Here is a 20,205-nt window from a genome sequence, read left to right on the forward strand (position 1 = left end):
GGTGACGCCGACTGGAGCTTGACCGCGACCGTCCGGAGGTCGACCGTTGCCGCGAGTGCGACCGGTGCCGCTGAGGGGAGCGGTGCCGGGACTGCGAGCGGCGTCGGGATCTGGAGCGCCCAAGACGTCGGGACCTAGATGGCGAAGGACTGTCTCTGGGCGGCGCCGACATCATGGGCTTGCCCCTGGACACGACCCGCACCGGAGGTACCGGGGGGTGGCAGCCGAGTGGGCTCCGTCAGGGCAATAAGGTCCCGAGCCGAGGCGAAGGTCTCCGGTGTTGACGGGACCACTATCTCAACCCCAGATCTCATGGGGGAGCTCGGCGGCACCGGACTCAACGGACCCGCCAGGCCCGGAGTCAACGGTGCTGACGGTGCCGGCGGTGCCGCGGCCGATGTCGAGGCCGGGCGCTCAAGCCGGGTCTGCCTGGCCGGAGTAGCAGACTTCGACGGCCTAGGCTGTGATTCCGGTGCCGGAGAAGGTCGGTGCCGAGGAGTCTTCTCGGTGCCGGAGCGATCCGGTGCCGGTGCCGAGACCACGGTCCGCGAAGTCGACGGGTCAAGTGCCGCCTCCATTAGGAGAGTTCGGAGCCTCTGATCTCTCTCCTTTTTTGTCCTCGGCTTGAAAGCCTTACAGATGCGGCACTTGTCAGACCTGTGCGATTCCCCGAGGCACTTCAGGCACGCTTCGTGGGGATCGCTGGTGGGCATGGGCTTCTTGCAGGCCGCACACTGCTTGAAGCCCGGCGAAACAGGCATGAGCCTGGCGCCGGGTGCCGGGAAGGGCTAAGCCCCCGGCCAAGAACTATTTAACAACTATTGACTAAACTATTTACTTAACAACACTAATTAACACTATATAGAACTAGAGATAAGCGATTGAAAACTAGGAGAGCTAGGGACGTGGAGGACAGCTAAGCCGCGCTCCACAGTTCCAACGACCGACACGGCGGTAAGAAGGAACTGAGGAGCGGGCGGGCCGGCAGGGGTATATATAGAGCGCCATGGCGGCGCCACTCTAGGGGGCGACCTGCCGGCCCACTGGAGTTGCTAGGGTAAAAAAGTTTCCGACGAACGTGCACGCGCGGCGCGCACACCTAACTGGAATGGATGTGAGCAATCACTCGAAGAAGAACAGCTTTAGGCTGGATGAAGAATTTTAGTGTGGGGGGGGCACCTGCTCACAGCTGAACATAAATTTCTACAATAAAAGACTGCAGCCAATGCTCTGAGGGTTGAGGCTGCTGTATCCAAGTTCAGTCTGAGTGATTATCTTATTCTGCTTTTTATCAGTTTGGCAGAAATACTACCTCAACTGGTATGCCCTTTAACTAGGAGGCCATAGAAGGCTTAATCTTAGTCAGAAAAATGAAGACCTTATAGCCCTTAGATACAAGATAGGACTTTAAGGGAATTCCCACTCCACCTTCTTCACATACTCATAAACCAAATGAGGAAGAATTAAACAGCAGTCAGGCAATTTTGCAAGGTTAGGGTCTTTGAGTTTATGTATTTTTACTGTTGTATTTTCTAAAAGTATAAGCACCTATGAAGTTAAACACCCATTTATATGTAATTCTTCAAAGTCTGGTGAACTGTCTGAAGTATCTCAAAATCTCAGCTTTAAAGACTTCTCTTTCTGTTTAGAGGATCTTAAAACCTATTATAAAAGGTTTTAAGACTTTTTGCTTTCTCTTTTATTGCTGATTGTGAGCAGTATCCTTCACCAGTCCCCTGGGCCAAACTCCTGAGAGAAAGGCAGGAAGGGGTCTGTGAAGGGGAGACTACATTACAGGGAGACTGAAAGGAAGGAAGGATTCTGTAGGCATGACTTCTGTGTGCTTCCATAAAAGAAAGGGTAGCCACTTTATGACTCCTGTGGGACTAGGGAGGCTGGATGGGAAGTGGAAATAGGTCCATCTCTCAGGGAGGAGGAAGTTAATCACTTCAACCTAAACTACTCCGCTGCTTGGTCTGGATTGTGTGGGGACTGACCACAGAAAATAAAGTAGTGAGCCAGAGCCACTGGAGACAAACGGCTCATTGGAATCAGAAAGTTTTCACTTTTCATGGCAGAGGAAGCTGTGCAGATAAAACAACGTGTGGGAAGAGGGGATAACTTTGCAGCTTTCTCAAACATCTTAGCACAGACTTTGCCTACCTGCAGGCTAGGAGTATGAATTTCTTCCTGCTGGTTGCTAAGGGGGTGCCTTTCCCCAAGACTGAGGAGTCTCCAGTCAAACTTTCCTGTTTGCTTTGCAAACTGTGGGAATAGGGGTCCCATGTTTGGTTAGAAAAAAACTTCCATGACACTGATTCTGGCTTGTCTCAACAAAAGGAGCTTTTGTGAGCTCTGCTCAACATCCTGGGGTGGATCTTGCCCACACTTTGGCCTGCTGTCTCTGTCTGACATTTCTGAGAAGAAGTGTACTGTCTTTCAAACCCTCAGAAACCTAAAGTATTTTTTCTCATTTTAACTGTTTTGAGGAAAAAGATACATTTAATTAAAAATCTTAAAAATCGTGTGAAAATTCTGCTGCAAAGGATGGCCTTCAGTGTGCTACATGTGCTGTTCGGAGGCTAGGGTGGCCACTGCCACATACCTAGAATACCTGACCTTCCAGTATTTCTGGGAATAGTGTGGGCACACCTTGACCAATGTGACGTTGCACAATGCATACGAGGCACATTGCACTGAGGACACGATTTTGAAGAGTCTGTCACTCCACACCCACTGGCATGACCTCAGCTGGTCACACCAGCGGGTCTGGAGCAGCATGCTCTTGAAAATGCTGTTTCCCATCTGTGATACCAGATAAAACTATAGCCAGTTCTGTCTCAGTACTGGCTGGGGACAAAACCATAGAAAAAATGTCTGTCTGGCTTAAAACCTGATGAACTGTCTATCTACTGGAGGCAGAGAATTCTGGAAAATTCTTCCTGAGGGGTGACCTGAAGCTCTGGTTCAGAGCAAAGTTCTGATTAGCCTTCTGTTGCCACAGACAGGGAAAATCTCTCCAGGAAGACATTCAGACATGGAAGGGATTAAGAATAGAAATTATAACCAGTTCCCATCAGATTTCCAAATCATAAAAGCCACCATCAGAATTGATACTAATTGTCCCCTCTGCAGGCAGAGCAGGGAGGCCAAAGATTTAAAAGGACATGTATAATTAACTATACCATCCCATCTCCCACCTTAATGGCCCTACTAGATCAGGACTGAGGCACAGTGGCAGGGCAATGTGAGAGTAGCTGATATAGATTCTGCTCATGTTTAAACCATTTTTTAGAAAAACGATTTTTATTTACAACTGTCAATCCGGCATGTTTTAATAAACACTAAACTCACTTAAGGCTAAATCCTGATTCTGCTGTTGTCATTCTGCTTTTCACTTCAATGGGCAAAGATCTGGCCCTGTTCTGTTCAGGTTCTTATACCATGCTCATCACTTTAGAATCTGAATGCTTTCCACTCATGCATTAAGCAACATGACTACACATCTGTTACATGTTGTTTGTTCTCTCATCCTTTCTCCACAGGGAGATAGATGCATGTGCAGTGGAGCCTCACGGTTTGGAAGTGATGAGGTTTGTGAATGTCATTGCTTCCTAGAGAATATGGTGAAGGATGCTTTAGAAATATATACTCAAAAGAAATATTTTATGTTCTCTTCAGTTCATTATCAACTATTGAGGACTCAGATATCCAGAGTGAAATTGTAAGCTAAAACATTCTACCTACATATTTGAAATATCTCCATTATATAAAAATGTCTGGTGTAATTTTTACAGAAAAGAACAATACACACATTTAAGAATTCTTCCTCCATACTGTACTCAAGCACCAAACTAAGACTCTCCTACATAAATACATTCTGTACAGAAATCATTCATTCACTTCCAGGTTAAGAGCAATAAAAGCATTTAACACTTGAAACATTAATTGGCTGAAAAGCATCTACTGAAGATCTAGTAAACTGAAATATTTGCCTTCAGCATTAGTCATATTCTCTGGCTTCCCCAACCAATTTACTATTAACATCAAGTATATCAAAGATCTAAACAATGAAACTGTATAATGTGTATTTCAGTTTAAGCTATCAAAGAATTATTATTTAATTCAACTCTTGCCTTTGACATAATTCTTTTTCTCTTATTAGGAAAGAAAGGGCACTGTACAGCTAACGGGATGATTATGTACGATAAAGCTGTGTGGGCCCCCAAACCTTGCATTACTTGTCTTTGTTCAAAAGGAAAAGTGATTTGTGATGAAACTACGTGCCTTTCTCTGACATGTCACAAAACCATGATACCTGAAGGAGAGTGCTGCCCAGTTTGCTCTGATATTGGTACAGTACACCATACTATCTTGTTATCCATCATTTAATTTTCTATTTGTTATTTTTACTATTTTAAAACTACCTCAAACAAAACATTAAATAAAGGCAAAGGGTAAGTAATATAACCTATAAAAAAGTAATGATTTACGCAATTTTATTATACATATTTAACTATTTTTCTAAAATATATATTATCGAAATTATTTGAGAGAAATTCTATGGCCTGTGTTAACAGGAGGTCAGAACAGATGAACAAAATGATCCCTTCTGGTCTTGGAATCTTTGAAACAAACAATTTTTTAAAATACAGAAAGTAGAAAAGTTCAAAATTATGTAACAGCAGCAGCTGTACAGATCAACAGAATCAACAAAAATTATTCCATAATACAATTCAAAACGTATGTAAAACTCTGTGTTGCTCCCAAATGGAAATACGCTTTGTCTGCAATGGGAAAAGGATCAGGGCCCCGCATTTTCTATTGATTTTTTCCCTTTTCTGTTTTCTCCCCCCACCACTATCATCCTTATGCTTTTTCAGCTAATGAAATAAAAGCATAAACTTTACTACCTTATAGTACATACCAAAAAAAAAAAAGTTCCATTTATAAAGTGTTAATAAATGATTTCTATATGATATAAAAACACATTAGACACATGAGTAATATGTGTTATAGATCATTATAAGCACATCAGAAGAAAGCAATGAAAGGTGGTAGTTACAAGCAGTTTATTAACCTGTTGGACACTAACATCCATGACAACTGATCAACCATTTATTAAAACCTCCGTTAATCATTTATTAACCCTGAATATATTACCTATAAAATTAACCCTAATAGAAAGTGTGACCAAATGTCCCAGTTATCCATCAAGCCACACTGCAAAAAACCCACTAAACTTTTCACTATAGAAAAGCATCTTTTCTATTGTTACAATGCTGCATTGTTTCCAGTGAAGCCAACGACAACTGAAGGTCCCCACCTCACAGGATCAGACCCTAGCATCTCTTTTGCACTTAAACTTGATAGTGGAGAGTCTAGTTGTGCATTCAGGAAATAAGTACCAATATGCTGATCAGACTTTAAAGTAACAAAGTGATAAAGATGTTCTAAAGATGTTCCAGTTTATGTGTTTTAGTAAAACAAGTTTCCAAGATTCTGTAAATATTTTCTCTTAAATAGGGTATACAGTTTGTAAAACTATTGTTTTTGAGTAACACTAATTTCAAATTATCACTAGAATTTCTATTTTAAAATAAAGAATCAGAAAAAGTTATGAATGTAGCTGAGTCCGCCCTCCTTTTGGCAGATGGAACTCATAAACAAATAGAATGAGTGGTGAGCATATAAAAAGTGTACTGGCTCATGTTGACCAAGTGAGAGGAAGCAGTTAACATGGCAGAATATCAGTTAGAACATCCTCCAACCTTGTGGTTTCAGGTGATGAAAAGAAAGGAGGGAAACTGTATTGGTGACATTTGCACAGATAAAAGCATTATTTATCCCACAAGAATGCACACTATTTAACTTTTGTATTTATGGTGACAGTAGTAGTGATATTTTTTCTTTCTATATCTCTGCTGGGTTGAGCATGGGTGGAAAGTTGATTGTATAACTAGTAGCAAGTTTGATGTAAAGAGCAACAATTATACTTGATTTATTCAAATTGGCATGGTTTGCATGTACACATGCATATGTACATGTACGAATTGCATGTGTACATCCAATCTTTCCACTATGGCGCTGAATTCACAGGGATCTGTGAGAACAGCTGAATCAACATACTGGTATCGCTCCAGCCAACCTCCCCTCTCCAGACAGCTTTAACCAGAGCTGTACCAGCTAGCTGCTGCTCCTTCAGTGAGGGAAAAGGGTTCTGGGAACCTAGTGCTTACTGCAAACCCCTGTCCCATCCCCAGGCACACTTTTTTTCTGTCTGGGACCTTGTGCCAGGCACATAACATTAAGAAATTCAACAGTTCAAAAATGTACTACCAAATCAAGCCTATATTCAAATTCTTTTGGGACTTCTTTGATGCATTCCTATTTATCATATTAACACCTTTACGAAAAAGAATACAGATAACTATTCTATGTTGTAGCTGCTGTAAAGGCTTAGCCATTGATTGTCATACTCACTTAAAATCTGGATTCTCCACTAACTAGCTGTGTTCAGTAAAATTAATCAGATGCTGGATTTGCATAATGATTGTAATATTATTATTCCCCCATAAAGGTATTATACTCTGACATTTGAATCATTTTTACAGTAAGGATTTATCAAGAACCACAAAACAAACATTCAACATTTTAGTGTAACAAATTTATAATATATTATAATTAAGATTATAAATAAGAAATACATTTTTCATTCCTTAAAATCACATTCTCAGTGTGAATTTATTTCTTCTATAGTTAGAATGTTTACAATGTTTGGGGGGGCATAATAGTTACTAACTTCATTCTCATTTCCTCTTATACTGCCATTTTATTTTTTTCCCTCACTTTCACTACCATGGACACTCTTATTTTCAGTACAAAATATATCACTGGATGACACACCTGAAATTTCTGGTGCTTCTCCAGAGCCCAATGACCCTAGTGACCCAATGCTACTGCAACCACTGCATACCCAGGCTGAAATGGATGAGTTACTCAGACGAGAGAAGGAAGAACTTGAAGGGAGAGAAAAGGAAATTCACAAAAAGGATGAAGAGCACAGGAAGAGAAAAGAAAAGAAAAGTCAGGAGGAGAAAAAAATACGTGACTATGAAGCCCATCAGAAAGTAGAGGAGGAAATAAGCAGGAGAGAGGAAGAAAAAAGAAGAGCATATGAAGAGGAAGAGCTACAAATTGAAAAGGAAGAAGAAGAAAAAAGCAAGGAAAACAAACGTCCAGAGCAAGAAAGAAAACAACAACAAAGTGAAGTGGAAGAAGAGGAAGAGGATGAACATATTTTACGAGGTGATGTTTTCAGAATGCCCCCTCGATTCCCAATTCCTGTTCCTCCTGCAGAAATTCCTCCTTTGCCAATGGGATGTTCGATTTCTGACACCACAATAAGCTGCATTAATGCCAAACTTACACAAATACCACCAATTACTGATCCAGAGCTAACAAGCTTAGAGCTTGAAGGTAAGAAAATAAGTTTGCTTTATATTATTTTCTTCACCAATTAAAATTTAGCCCTCCCCAAAACCCATAATTTTAATGTTAGCATATTATAATGTAAAATGCTTTATGCTACTAGTTTCTTATCACAAAAAGAGATTTAAAGGCATTTTACAACTAAGCCTGAGAAGTTAGGCAACACTGTAAGCCTGAGAAACAAGCAACAACCTAGAAATTAAAGGTTTTATATTCCACTATGAGTGCCCTCAGAAGTTCAGGCCCATGTACTGTACATTAATTTATGATTTCTCTTATTACATTAGCTCTCGAACACTAACACTTTTTTTGTGCTCCTGAAGATGGTTTTGTAATTGTAGTAATTTTAGATCTATGGTAATCTAATAAAAGATGTCGCTACAATCTAACTTGCTTTTCAAAATTTAGATGCTACTAGTGTTGAGACACAGAGACATACAGTTGACTTTATTTCCATGAATACATTTGTATTGTACAATACCTAGTTACCTGACTCAGACTGTATAAGATGCAACACATTACTAATATTTATTTATTTAATTAATTTATTTATTTAACTATCTGTCCTAGGGAATACCATCACTTCCATTCCAGATGAAGCATTCAATGGGATCCCTAATTTGGAAAGGCTTGATCTAAGTAAAAATAATATCACTTCTCCAGGCATAGGTCCACAAGCGTTCAAAGTAAGCATGCATAGTCTTTCTAACATCGCTGTCACTGATTTGTGCTTGAAGTAGATCTCACAGAATACTATAGGGCAAATCATCAGCTAATGTAAATGGCTGTAGCTCCGCTGGAGTCAATGGAGCTATGACAATTTGCACTAGCTAGGGATCTACCCCTATGTAATGAATATATGATTAATCAAATTTTGCCATTTTCAACAAATCATTTTTACAGTTTTCAGCCAGTTATATAGTTGGTCGAATACTATTCACTGAAAAAGTTATTTGCTGAATTATTATTAATATTTTTCTGGTATTTTACCAGCTTCAGTTTTGAGATTTTTAAAAATAGTTTTTCCATCATCATAAAGTGCTTTTTATATCATTTTTAGAAACCTCATAGTACTTGGACTCTCTTTTAAAGAAAAGTAGTATAGAAAGGGAAGCTTTTGAAGAGTGCTAGCTTGACAGCCCTGCACAGTGAAGTTCTTTATATGTCTAAAAACACAGAAGTTGTCACACCAGTGTGCCTCATTGTCTAACTTGGAATGACCACCTCTAATGTTCTTTCTTTAGAACTTGATCAGTCATTAGCCTGCTAACAAGGGTACCTGAACTGGCATCGGATAGTGCAGTGTTTTTCTTTATGGTCTTCATCTTGAAAGGTGCTGAGTACTCTATTTCCAATCTAGCTAAATACTTAAGCACATGTTTAACTTTCAGCATATGATCAATGCCATTGCTGACAAAGGGACTACTTATATGCTTAATTAAGGCCAGGGCCGGCTCTGTGGTTTTTGCTGCCCCAAGCGGGATAGGGGAGAGGGAAGAGCTGCAATTGCAATCGGTGGCACTTCAGCAGCAGGTCCACTGTGCCGCTTTCTTCTTCGGCAGCAATTCCGCGCCAGGTCCTTCCCATTGAGAGGGACTGAGGGACCCGCTGCTGAATTGCCGCTGAAGAGCCCAACGTGCCACTCCTTCCCCTTGGCCGCCTCAAGCACCTACTTGCTGAGCTGGTGCCTGGAGCCAGCCCTGATTAAGGTACATATTTAAGTGTTTTGCTAGATCAGGGCCAGAATGCTCAGCATGTCACAGGATCAAGCTCTACAAGGACAGCGAGTTAGGACCTGGATGGTGACCATCAGCTCATTTCACACAGGCCATCTAACAGCCAGTAAATGCTAAATACCAATCTGAGCTGGATTTCTAGCCAACAATCTAGAGAAGTAGAATTTTCTTCATAATTTACATGGAGAATGAGCTTTTGAAGTCTTCCAGTACTAACTTTGCAAAAGATTGAATACCTATGTTACTTATTTAATTAGCAATATGCACATATCAGATTTATTAGTACTGCATTGATTGTCCATAATAACAATCTTCTGATAGTAAGCTGTAGTCACAAAAAGTGTTTGGACCCTGATTTTGGCCTCAATCCAGAAAAGCACTTAAATACGTACAATATATAGTCCCATTGGTTTAAATGCCCTACCGAACAGTGTCCTTACACCCCCCACAATTGCACTTATGTCTCTGTTGTAGAATTTCAACTGTTAAGTGAAATAAAATAGGTCAGAATTATATTTCCCCCCTTTTTATTCTCTGAGATTTTTAAAAAGATCATATTTTATTATAAAATACTTGTATTTATACTTGTATTTTATAAAACATACAAAAATCTAAAACACACTAAAGAATAAAAGTCATAGCCAAAAAAGGCTCATTTGAAATTGTACCCCCTTCAAAGTCCTGTCAGTGGAAAATTTCCCCCAGCTATTGAAATGTTTACTGCCATATTTACTCTTTTGCCTGCTGGAGACTTTTGCCCCTTAGCTCCACAGGATAACTGATGAGACAATGTTTAATGTCAGCTAGGGTAAGCGCTACCATACATAATGGTATCAAGGACTTTCCGATTCTGCTTATGTAATCCTTGGATGTACACATAGTTTATCTGATTGACACACACAATATGAGAGACAATGTGCATGAGGTAATATCTTGTATTGAACCAACTTCTGTTGGTGAAAGAGAAACTTTTGAGCTTACACACAGAGCTCTTCTTGCTAGAACACTGAAGCTTTACAACTTATACATCATTTTAACTCTCAGCCTGCAAAAAGGCCACATGCCTCTACTCCTAAGCCAAAAAGTCTACTGAACTGTAGTGGACCAGTAGCCCTAGAGGCGATTTACTGAAAAACATTGACTACTGTAGATTAAGTACATAATATGAAATGCTATAAAGGCTTGTAAGTATCTAAGAATTCCTAAATATTATGAAAAGGTTAGATAAGTGAGGTGATTGGATGAGTCAAGGATTAGTAACAGGACTGGGGTCCACTATGGCTGGGATGGTGGCTGGCTGGCCCATGTAAAAGAGGCTGATGAACTAAGTCCAATTCTTGGGTGACAGATGTTCATATCACAAAACATACCCTCCCAACTGACACCCTTGTTGGTAGATTATACAGAAAGGCCAATGGCTCAAGTACTTAGAGAAAGAACTCCTTTCTTACCAAAATACTAGATATTCCACAACAGCATTGAGGCGCTACTGCTACCCAGTCTTTACCTGTTCTGTGTATATAATACTCAAGTCTCCATTTTATCAACTTTCTGCTTTTTATGAAACTTACCTAAGACAACCAACAGCAGCATCAGCAACAAAATTAACATGGTTAGTAAAATGGCAATTACAATTTTAAGTTATTTTACAATATAATTTTACATTTTGTTAACTGAATTCTGATTTCCCCCCATTTAAGATCCTGAAAAAGTTAAAACGTTTGTATATGGATGGAAACGCACTAGTACATATTCCTCCTGAATTACCATCAGCTTTAGAAGAACTTAAAATAAATGAAAACCATCTCCATGCTATTGATGAAAACAGTTTACAAGGTATTTAAGAAGTGAATATTGAATCAATGAAATTAGATTTGAAACTCAAAATGCAGAATAGAATTTTGAGATCTTGCATATTAAGCAAAATCTGGAGAATTTGAGACCAATTTTCATTTGCCATTGTAGTGGAAAAAATTAAAGTTAAATATGAGTAACAGACTGATCCTGCAAAGACTTATACACATGTTGAATTTTACATTCATGAGTAAAGTTAAGCATATGCACACATCTTTGCCAGTCAGGATCTAAATGTATTTTTGTTGGTCATTGCCAATCAAGGCAGCATACTATTGCAAGATTCTAGGATCTTCTATTTCTATAGGAGGCAGAGACTTTGTGTTAAATAACAGAAACTTAATCATTAGATTGATAAATAGATGTGTTTTTCCAGATGTCTGTACGGCAACAAAACCTAGAAGACCTGCATGAAACTTGAGTTTTTAAAATCTGAATTATCTTGTAATTCTGAGGAACGTCAGTGTTTTTCACAGCAAAGTCTGTGCTAATGCTCAAGTTCCCTAGGGAAACTGGACTGTGCACTGCATAGGGAGTATGTACACCTACATCCCAGTGTTGCAGCATTACATACAGTGGAACCAGTATGGATATTTTTATACTCATGGGACAGGGAACAGGTTTTGATCTCTGCACATTAAGAAAGTAGAATAAAGCTTAGATGAAATTATTCAACATTTTTGTTTATGAACTTTAATATTTTATAATTGAGAATTAAGACCTTTTTGTCATGAAATGATCATTTTTGTTTACATATAGTTGCCAACATTTAGTTCTTCTGAAATATATCTGGAAGATCAAGGTCTACAATACCCACTCCCTAGGAAGGGGGATACAGGATACTCCATGCAGAGTTCTCAACACATAGTAGTACACTGAGGTGGGGGAAGGACCTGTGAACCTACAAAGGGTGCAAGTAACATGACCACTAAACGAATGACTGGAGAGCTGGGGAGAATCCTACAGATATTTGGGCATCTATGCAGAAGGTCAGCACCAATATATTGCTCCATGCACCCTCCTGAGGTCTTGAATTACTAAGGAGCTTGTGCTACCATTACCTTCCTGCACCTGCCTTATTTTCCCATTCTGAAAGTACAATATTAAAATAACAATCCTATGCTGAAAATTGCACAGCTCTCCTGGAGGACAATAAAGAAGTTAATGGGCTGTAAAGAAACTTTGTATTATCAATACATTTCAGTTGCATTTTTCATAATTTAACTATATTTACAGTATAGTTTTTGAACATGGTACAGTAATTGGCTGAAATTTTTTCAAATGATTTTAAAATAAAAATAATTTACAACTTATGAATGCAAGTATAAAATTATTTCCTGTGCTAAGACCCATTCAGGCAAATATGATATTTTCCCATTCTTTTGAATGGATTTAAGTAATGTTAAAAATTGGTACCACACATCTCATGTTTTAATAGGGTACAAGATTCTATATCACTTTATTAAAATTTATCACCAAATATTTTATTTTCTACAGAATTAAAGAACTTGGTGACCCTAGAATTAGAAGGCAATAAACTTAGTGAAGCAAATGTCAGTCCTTTAGCTTTCCGTCCTTTGAAAAGCCTATCTTATTTGCGCCTTGGAAGAAATAAATTTAGAACTGTCCCACAAGGTCTTCCCACATCTATTGAGGTAAAAGACCAAAAATCTTTATTTTTCCAGATGTGTTCCTTTTCTTCTTTGTATGTACTCCACTATCACTGTAAAGCACAGATGATATTTTTACATCTTAATAATTTGTTTCAAGACATGTTGTCATTGGCTGCAAAGTCATTATTGCCAGAAATTTACTTATTTACTTATTTTATACAAACTCTACCACAAATGGCATCCATCTAAATCTCTGGGCACTGGAAATCCTGTGTTTTGGCCAGCTCTGTTAACATGCCTCAACTAGTACCTCATGCAAGTTTGTTATGCCTTTCCTATATTAAATAAATATTTTTATTCCTCTTGGCAAATTTGTGTCCCGAAAACATGAATTATATGACAACAGTCTTAGCATTCAGTACATCCACATACTCATTATGCAACAGCAAGCAAGATGCAGAAGTGTTTTAAAAATAATTATTATTCTATTAATCTGTCTTTCAAAGTAATTTGTTTCCACAAATGAAAAATATATTAAATTTTGAAATACTGTGTGTTTTTTCCAAAATCAAATCATGCAATTACTACTACTGAGTTTATTATGCAGACGTGTTCAAGTAATTATTCTGATATCTGGAAAACAGCGATTTTAGCATGAGAGGCCAATAACACTTAAAAATGAACTTTTTAAATCACAACAGGAAAAAAATATATTGTTTTGCAAATTTTCTTTTTCAAATGTACTTGTAGGAACTTTATCTGGAAAATAACCAAATAGAAGAAATTTCAGAAATTTGCTTTAACCATACCAGCAATATTAACATCATTGTGCTGAAACACAACAAATTAGAAGAAAATAGGATAGCACCTTTGGCTTGGATTAATCAAGAGTAAGTAAGAATTTAAGATTTAATTGTTTTGTTATCCAGTACTACTAGAAAACCCTACTATGAAAGTAATATTTGTACCATGTAATGAAGCTCCTCTCATTTAAAAAAACAAACAAACCATACAAGTTCTGTTTTAAAAATCCATGGATACATGATAATATCATCATTATGTTAACAAATTCAATTATCTTTCCATCTACATTATAATTTATCATAAACTAAGTAATATATAATATCACTTTTAAAATAACACTGTGATATCGTGGGTCACTTCCACTCACAAACCAAGCTAACATTTCATTAAACCTCAAGTAGGAAGGATTGATATAAATCAAAGCTATTTAAATCACCAGTTTTAATCATGATGTAAATCAGCACCCTGGACACCTCATTTTTTACTGATCTTATTTTAATCATGGTTTGCATTTGTACTTTTTAAGTTTTTTTAAAAAGAAAGATGGGATCTCATTGGTAACTATTAACATATGTTGATTTGCAACTAAATCTACACTTTACACTAAATTAAGTGCTTTTTTGTGGCTCACCAGGAGGATACACTATATCTACACACTTTTATATAGATTACCTTATCTTTATTCAGATTCTTAATTTTAATATTTGTTATTATGCTAGAAAATGGCAAATAATGCATTTCTTATTTAATATACTATGATTAATTTTGTAAATTGTGATTTGTCTCAATTTCTGTTTAGATAGAAGTTAAAATTCCATTAAATGCAAAAACAGTATTTTACTTTCCTTAATTAAATAAAAATTTCTTAAAAGTGAAGGATCTATAAGACAAAAACATTTACCAAAACTTTTTATAGCATTTAAAACTAACTGATTTATTAAACAAAGCAAATGTTATATGTAGATAATTAAGTGAACTGATTGTTTTTGGTTACCATGTCTTTCAAGATTTTAGATCTAGAAGATCTAATCCTCTCACATCTAGTTTTTATTCAAAGATTGGAAGGGAAAACAATCTTTCCTGCTTTTTATCCTACCAATTGGCTTCTTAACAATGAATTAGTCATTGAACTGAATTAGTTCAATTAAAACTTAGTAGCGAACGTAACTGCTCAATATTTTTAAAATTTAATTTAAATTATTTTAATAGTGTATCCAGAGAGAAAGTGGGTGAGGTAATATCTTTTATTGATCCAACTTCTGTTGGTGAGAGAGATAAGCTTTCGAGCCACACAGAACACTTCGTCATAGAACATTTAATAGCAAATAGTAAGTTTTGGTATTAACTAGGTCTGTCAATTAATCACAGTTAACTCACATGATTAAAAAATAATTGTGATTAAAAAAATTAATTGTGATTAATCACACTGTTAAACAATAGAATACAAATTGAAATTTATTAAATATTTTTTGATGTTTTCTACATTTTCAAATATATTGAGTTCAATTAAAACACAGAATACAAATTGTACAGTGCTCACTTCATATTTTTTATTACAAATATTTTTACAGGAAAAAAACAAAAGAAATAGTATTTTTCAATTCATCTAATACAAGTACTGTACTGCAATCTCTTTATCATGAAAGTTGAACTTACAAATGTAGAATTATGTACAAAAAAAACCCTCTGTCCGAGATACTAGATATTCATATGCCCCTTCATTCTTCAGCCAGCATTCCAGAGGACATGCTTCCATGCTGATGATGCTCATTAAAAAAGTGTGTTAATAACATTTGTGACTGAACTCCTTGTGGGAGAATTGTACATCTCCTGTTTTGTTTTATCTGCATTCTGCCATATATTTCATGTCATAGCAATCTCAAAGGATGACCCAACACATATTCATTTTAAGAACACTTTCATAGCAGATTTGACAAAATGCAAAGGTACTAATGTGAGATTTCTAAAAATAGCTACAGCTTGACTCAAGGTTTAAGAATCTGAAGTGCCATCCAAAATCTGAGAGGGACAAGGTATGGAGCATGCTTTCAGAAGGCTTAAAAGAGCAACACTCAAATATGGAAACTATAGAACCAGAACCACCAAAAAAGAAATTTAATCTTCTGCTAGCGGCATCTGACTCAGATGATGAAAATGAACATGCATTGGTCTGCTTTGCTTTGGATCATTATTGAGCAGAACCTGTCATCAGCATGGATGCATGTCCTTTGGAATGGTGGTTGAAGAATGAAGGGGCATATGAATCTTTAGCGCATCTGGCTCATAAATATCTTGCGGCACCGGCTACAACAGTGTCATGAGAATACAATATTACCTGAAACTGAGAACAGGCAAACAAGAAGTAGGCAGCATTATCTGCTGCAAATTGTAACCAAACTTGTTTGTCTGAGCAGTTGGCTGAAGTAGGACTGAGTGGACGTGCAGGCTCTAAAATTTTACATTGTTTTATTTTTGTTTCAAGACATGTTGTCATTGGTTGCAAAGTCATTATTGCCAGAAATTTACTTATTTACTTATATTATACAAACTCCACTACAAATGGCATCCATCTAAATCTCTGGGCACTGGAAATCCTGTGTTTTGGCCAACTCTGTTCACATACCTCAGCTAGTACCTCATTCTTATTGCAAGTTTGTCTACATTTGTAAGTTCAACTTTCAAGATAAAGAGATTGCACTATAATACTTGTATTAGGTGAACTGAAAAATATTATTTCTTTTGGTTTTTTACAGTGCAAATACTTGTAATCAAAAATAAATATAAAGTGAGCACTGTACACTTTGTATTCTGTGTTGTAATTGAAATCAATATATTTGAAAATATACAAAACATCCAAAAATATTTAAATAAATGGTATTCTATTATTGTTTACCAGTGCGATTAATCACAATTAATTTTTTTAATTGCTTGTCAGCCCTGGTATTAACATATGTTGTCAATTTCAAATTTAATTTTCAATAGATTTATTTTAAAAAAATAAACCTGTACTCAAGGCTAAAGATTATGTTTTGTTCAGAGCCAAAATGAATACAATGATAAAAAAGAAACTATATATTACAAAGAAATACTGATATCTTTTAGCCAAATTCCTTATTAGCTAAATAATCACAGGTGTTGATCACATCAGTCAATCCACATTAAAAATGGTAATTAAAATAGAACTTTTCCTCTCCTCATCCCTGACAATAAAATTCTATCTGAAGCTGGGTTGCTATTTGCTGTCCATGAGCACCCCTACTTTGCCTTCAAAAAGAAACAGAAATCACAAGAACAACTAAGAGTTAACAGTCATGACAATACATGGAAGATATACAGTAACTGAGTGATATTACTTTTTGAAGAAAAGATGCTTATCTTCAGGTATCTAGGTCTGATCCTGCAGCACTTATTCATATAAGCAGTCCCACTGATGATAAACTTAAAATCAAACTTTATGTCAGTATCAATGGGACACTGAATTAAGTGAAGCAAATGGGACTACTCACATGTGTACGGATTGCTGGATTAGGCCCATTTTAGTGCCACCTTGGCCAACAAGCATTAGTGGTAAAAAATGCAAACCATCTGGATAGGAGTCATGGGAAAAGAGCTGTTAACTGTAAAGAAAAAATGGTGTTTTCTAATATAGCATACTAGTCTATTGCAAATCTGAGATGCTTATCAAGCAAAAATTAGTCCCTGGGATTTCCTATCTCTATACTCATATTACTACAGATTTTCCTCCATCCCAACAAAAGCATAAGAATGGCTCCTGAATGAGAAGTTATGACTTACAGTTTTGCTACTCTGATCTTTTTTCCAGAAATAATTATGTCTCTGCCCACACCATAAAATGAATGTCTTTCTATTAACAGAAACCTCTCTCTCACAGAAAAAATATTTTTCCATACTTAAGCAGCTGGACTTCTTGCCACCAACTGAATGTTATTTTGTATGGAGTCCAATGTAAACTATATAGTATACTGTATCATTTACATGTCCCTTTTTGTTTCCTTTAATGCAGGAATTTGGAATCTATTGATCTTTCTTACAATAAATTATATCACGTTCCCTCCTATCTGCCAAAATCCTTACTGCACCTCGTACTTATAGGAAACCAGATTGAAAGAATACCAGGATATGTGTTTGGTCACATGAAGCCAGGGCTGGAATATCTCTACCTTTCGTTTAACAAACTTAACAATGAAGGAATAGATCCAGTGTCATTCTATGGAGCTTATCGGTCTTTGAGAGAGTTATTTTTGGATCACAATGAATTAAAGTTTGTACCATTTGGAATCACAGAAATGAAGGCATTAACCTTTCTGAGGCTGAACAACAACAAAATACGGTATTTACCAATTCTGCTGTGTTAACTCAGAATATAAAAAGGGATTTGATCAATACTGCACTATATTTTAAAATATATTAACTTCCTACTCTACATTTTCCATGAACCATACATTTTAAATATTGTTAGAAGGGACTGAATCCTGAATTCCCTATTGCAATATTTTCCAAAACCATATACAAAAAAGAAGTGTGGTCTAAATCTCCCAATACTGTTTTAAAAAACTGTACAACTCTGATGTACCAGTATTCTCCAAGTACTCAGTTTGTTAAAGATTTGGAGTCACATCCCCAGCTACAGCTGTGCTCTGCTTGCCACAGCAGAGGAAAGCAGAGGAAAAGGTGTCTCTAAGTCACCTTTCTGCTTTTCTGATCCTAAGGCTGACCAGAGGCCCAAACTAGCTGCTGATATAACTTGTAGCAGTCTAAGGGCTGGTCTAATTTAGGCTGTGTGGAGCAGACTCCTGCCTATGCAACCATGGATCACCAGAGTGCAGCACTTTCCAGAAACATCTCCTCTAGCCCTGTCACACTCCCTATGAAGCAGGTGATCTCAGAGCGGCTACACCAACTTTCTGTCACCTTTGCCAGGGGAATCCTCAAGTGCTCCTTTAGGGAACTTTTTCAGCTGGTTTGCACTGCCTGAACAGCACAAAGCAGCTTCATGGGCCAAGAATCTTGTCCATGTTGTCAAGACAAGAATTTATCTAATAACTAATGTATTCCAAGAATTTCTTAATAAAAGGTAAGTAATTATATTAAGAGGTAGCAATGTAAAAAGAAATATTCACACTGTGTTACAAAATACCATTTGTGACCTAACCTCATTTTGGAAATATACCAATTACGTCTACTTGAAGCTTCAATTAGCATACATCTACTAATTCAGACAGTAACTGAAAGACTATCACTACAGCATAGAACTAAAAATAAAAATAACTATCTTTGGGGTAATTTATAACTATTTTTAATTGCTGATCAAGTCCAAATCTTTTTTAGAAAAACCTTCTTAGTATCTCTAAAATGAACAACTTGTATGGAAGGAGCTTACTAGTACACTTTAGTAATAAGCCAAAATGTATCTTATAATTTCACAGGACAGTCCCTCCAGAACGCATTTGCAGAGCTATTGTCAATGATGACAATGTTGATGATGACAGTAATGATGATGAAGAGGAGGTTGAAGATTCACGTTTGGAACATCTTCATCTTGAAAACAATTTTATCAATACAAGAGAGCTGTCACCATATGCATTTTCATGCATAAGATCCTATTCCAGTGTTGTTCTGAAACCACAGAAGATCAAATAAGAAGCATCATATATTTTCATTGCAAAGCCCATTTTTTTTTTACCTGAAGTGACATTATTTATTCTCCATCGGATACACAGATGATCTCCTAGCTAAAAGATGTCTCAGCACTGTTCATATACCATTATTTTCCTAATGGTTTCAATTGATATATTAGTGTATTATCTAAAGACTGTTTGATTTGTTTAGTTTATACTGTTAAATATACATACACACACACACAATTTAATAAGGGACTTTTTCAAGTTCTATTAATAGCATGTCAACTTGAAAGAGAGACTAAGGCTAGGTCTACACTGGGCGAGGTTCGACCTAAGATACGCAACTTCAGCTACGTGAATAGTGAAGCTGAAGTCAGAGTATCTTAGGTCGATTTACTTGGCCGCGAGGATGGCGGTGAGTCGACCACTGCCGCTCCGCTGTCGACTCTGCTTCCCCCTCTCACCGCGGTGGAGTTCCGGAGTCAATGGCAGAGTGATCAGGGATTGATTTAATCGTGTCTACACTAGACGCGATAAATCGATCCCTGATAGATCAATCACTACCCGCTGATCCGGCGGGTAGTGTAAACTTACCCTAAGTGGGGATATGGTAGAGGTATATAAAATCATGATTGGTGTAGAGAAAGTACATAAGGAAGTATTGTTTACTCCTTCTCATAACACAAGAACTAGGGCTCACCAAATGAAATTAATAGGCAGCAGGTTTAAAACAAACAAAAGGTAGTATTTCTTCACACAATGCACAGTCAACCTGTGGAACTCCTTGCTAGAGGATGTTGAGAAGGCCAACATATAACAGGGTTCAAAAAAAGAACTAGATACATTCATGGAGGAAAGATCCATCAATCACTATTAGCCAAGATGAACAGGGATGGTGTTCCTAGCCTCTGTTAGCCAGAAGCTAGGAATGGGTGATAGTGGATGGATCACTTGATGATTACCTGTTCTGTTCATTCCCTCTGAAGCACCTGGCTTTGGCCACTGCTGGAAGACAATACTGGGCTAAATGGACATTTGGTCTGACCCAGTATGGCCATTTTTATG

General features: G+C 37.2%; 2 protein-coding genes across 3 annotated transcripts in view; one reads left to right on the plus strand and one right to left on the minus strand.

The window, feature by feature from the left end:
* The window catches only part of ECM2 (extracellular matrix protein 2), a 40,279-nt gene extending 20,603 nt beyond the window's left edge, over positions 1-19,676 (plus strand). The window contains exons 3-10 of the mRNA XM_030571066.1: positions 4,166-4,354; positions 6,880-7,479; positions 8,062-8,177; positions 10,928-11,063; positions 12,579-12,736; positions 13,445-13,584; positions 17,523-17,849; positions 18,946-19,676. Coding sequence (XP_030426926.1) covers positions 4,166-4,354; positions 6,880-7,479; positions 8,062-8,177; positions 10,928-11,063; positions 12,579-12,736; positions 13,445-13,584; positions 17,523-17,849; positions 18,946-19,159 — 1,880 coding nt within the window. The 3' untranslated portion in view covers positions 19,160-19,676. The remainder of the gene's footprint in view (positions 1-4,165; positions 4,355-6,879; positions 7,480-8,061; positions 8,178-10,927; positions 11,064-12,578; positions 12,737-13,444; positions 13,585-17,522; positions 17,850-18,945) is intronic.
* Positions 1-20,205, minus strand: part of CENPP (centromere protein P) — a 308,525-nt gene that overhangs the window by 84,339 nt on the left and 203,981 nt on the right. The window lies entirely within an intron of this gene.

Source organism: Gopherus evgoodei, chromosome 7, assembly GCF_007399415.2.
Source record: "Gopherus evgoodei ecotype Sinaloan lineage chromosome 7, rGopEvg1_v1.p, whole genome shotgun sequence".
Classification (NCBI taxonomy): Eukaryota; Metazoa; Chordata; order Testudines; family Testudinidae; genus Gopherus; species Gopherus evgoodei.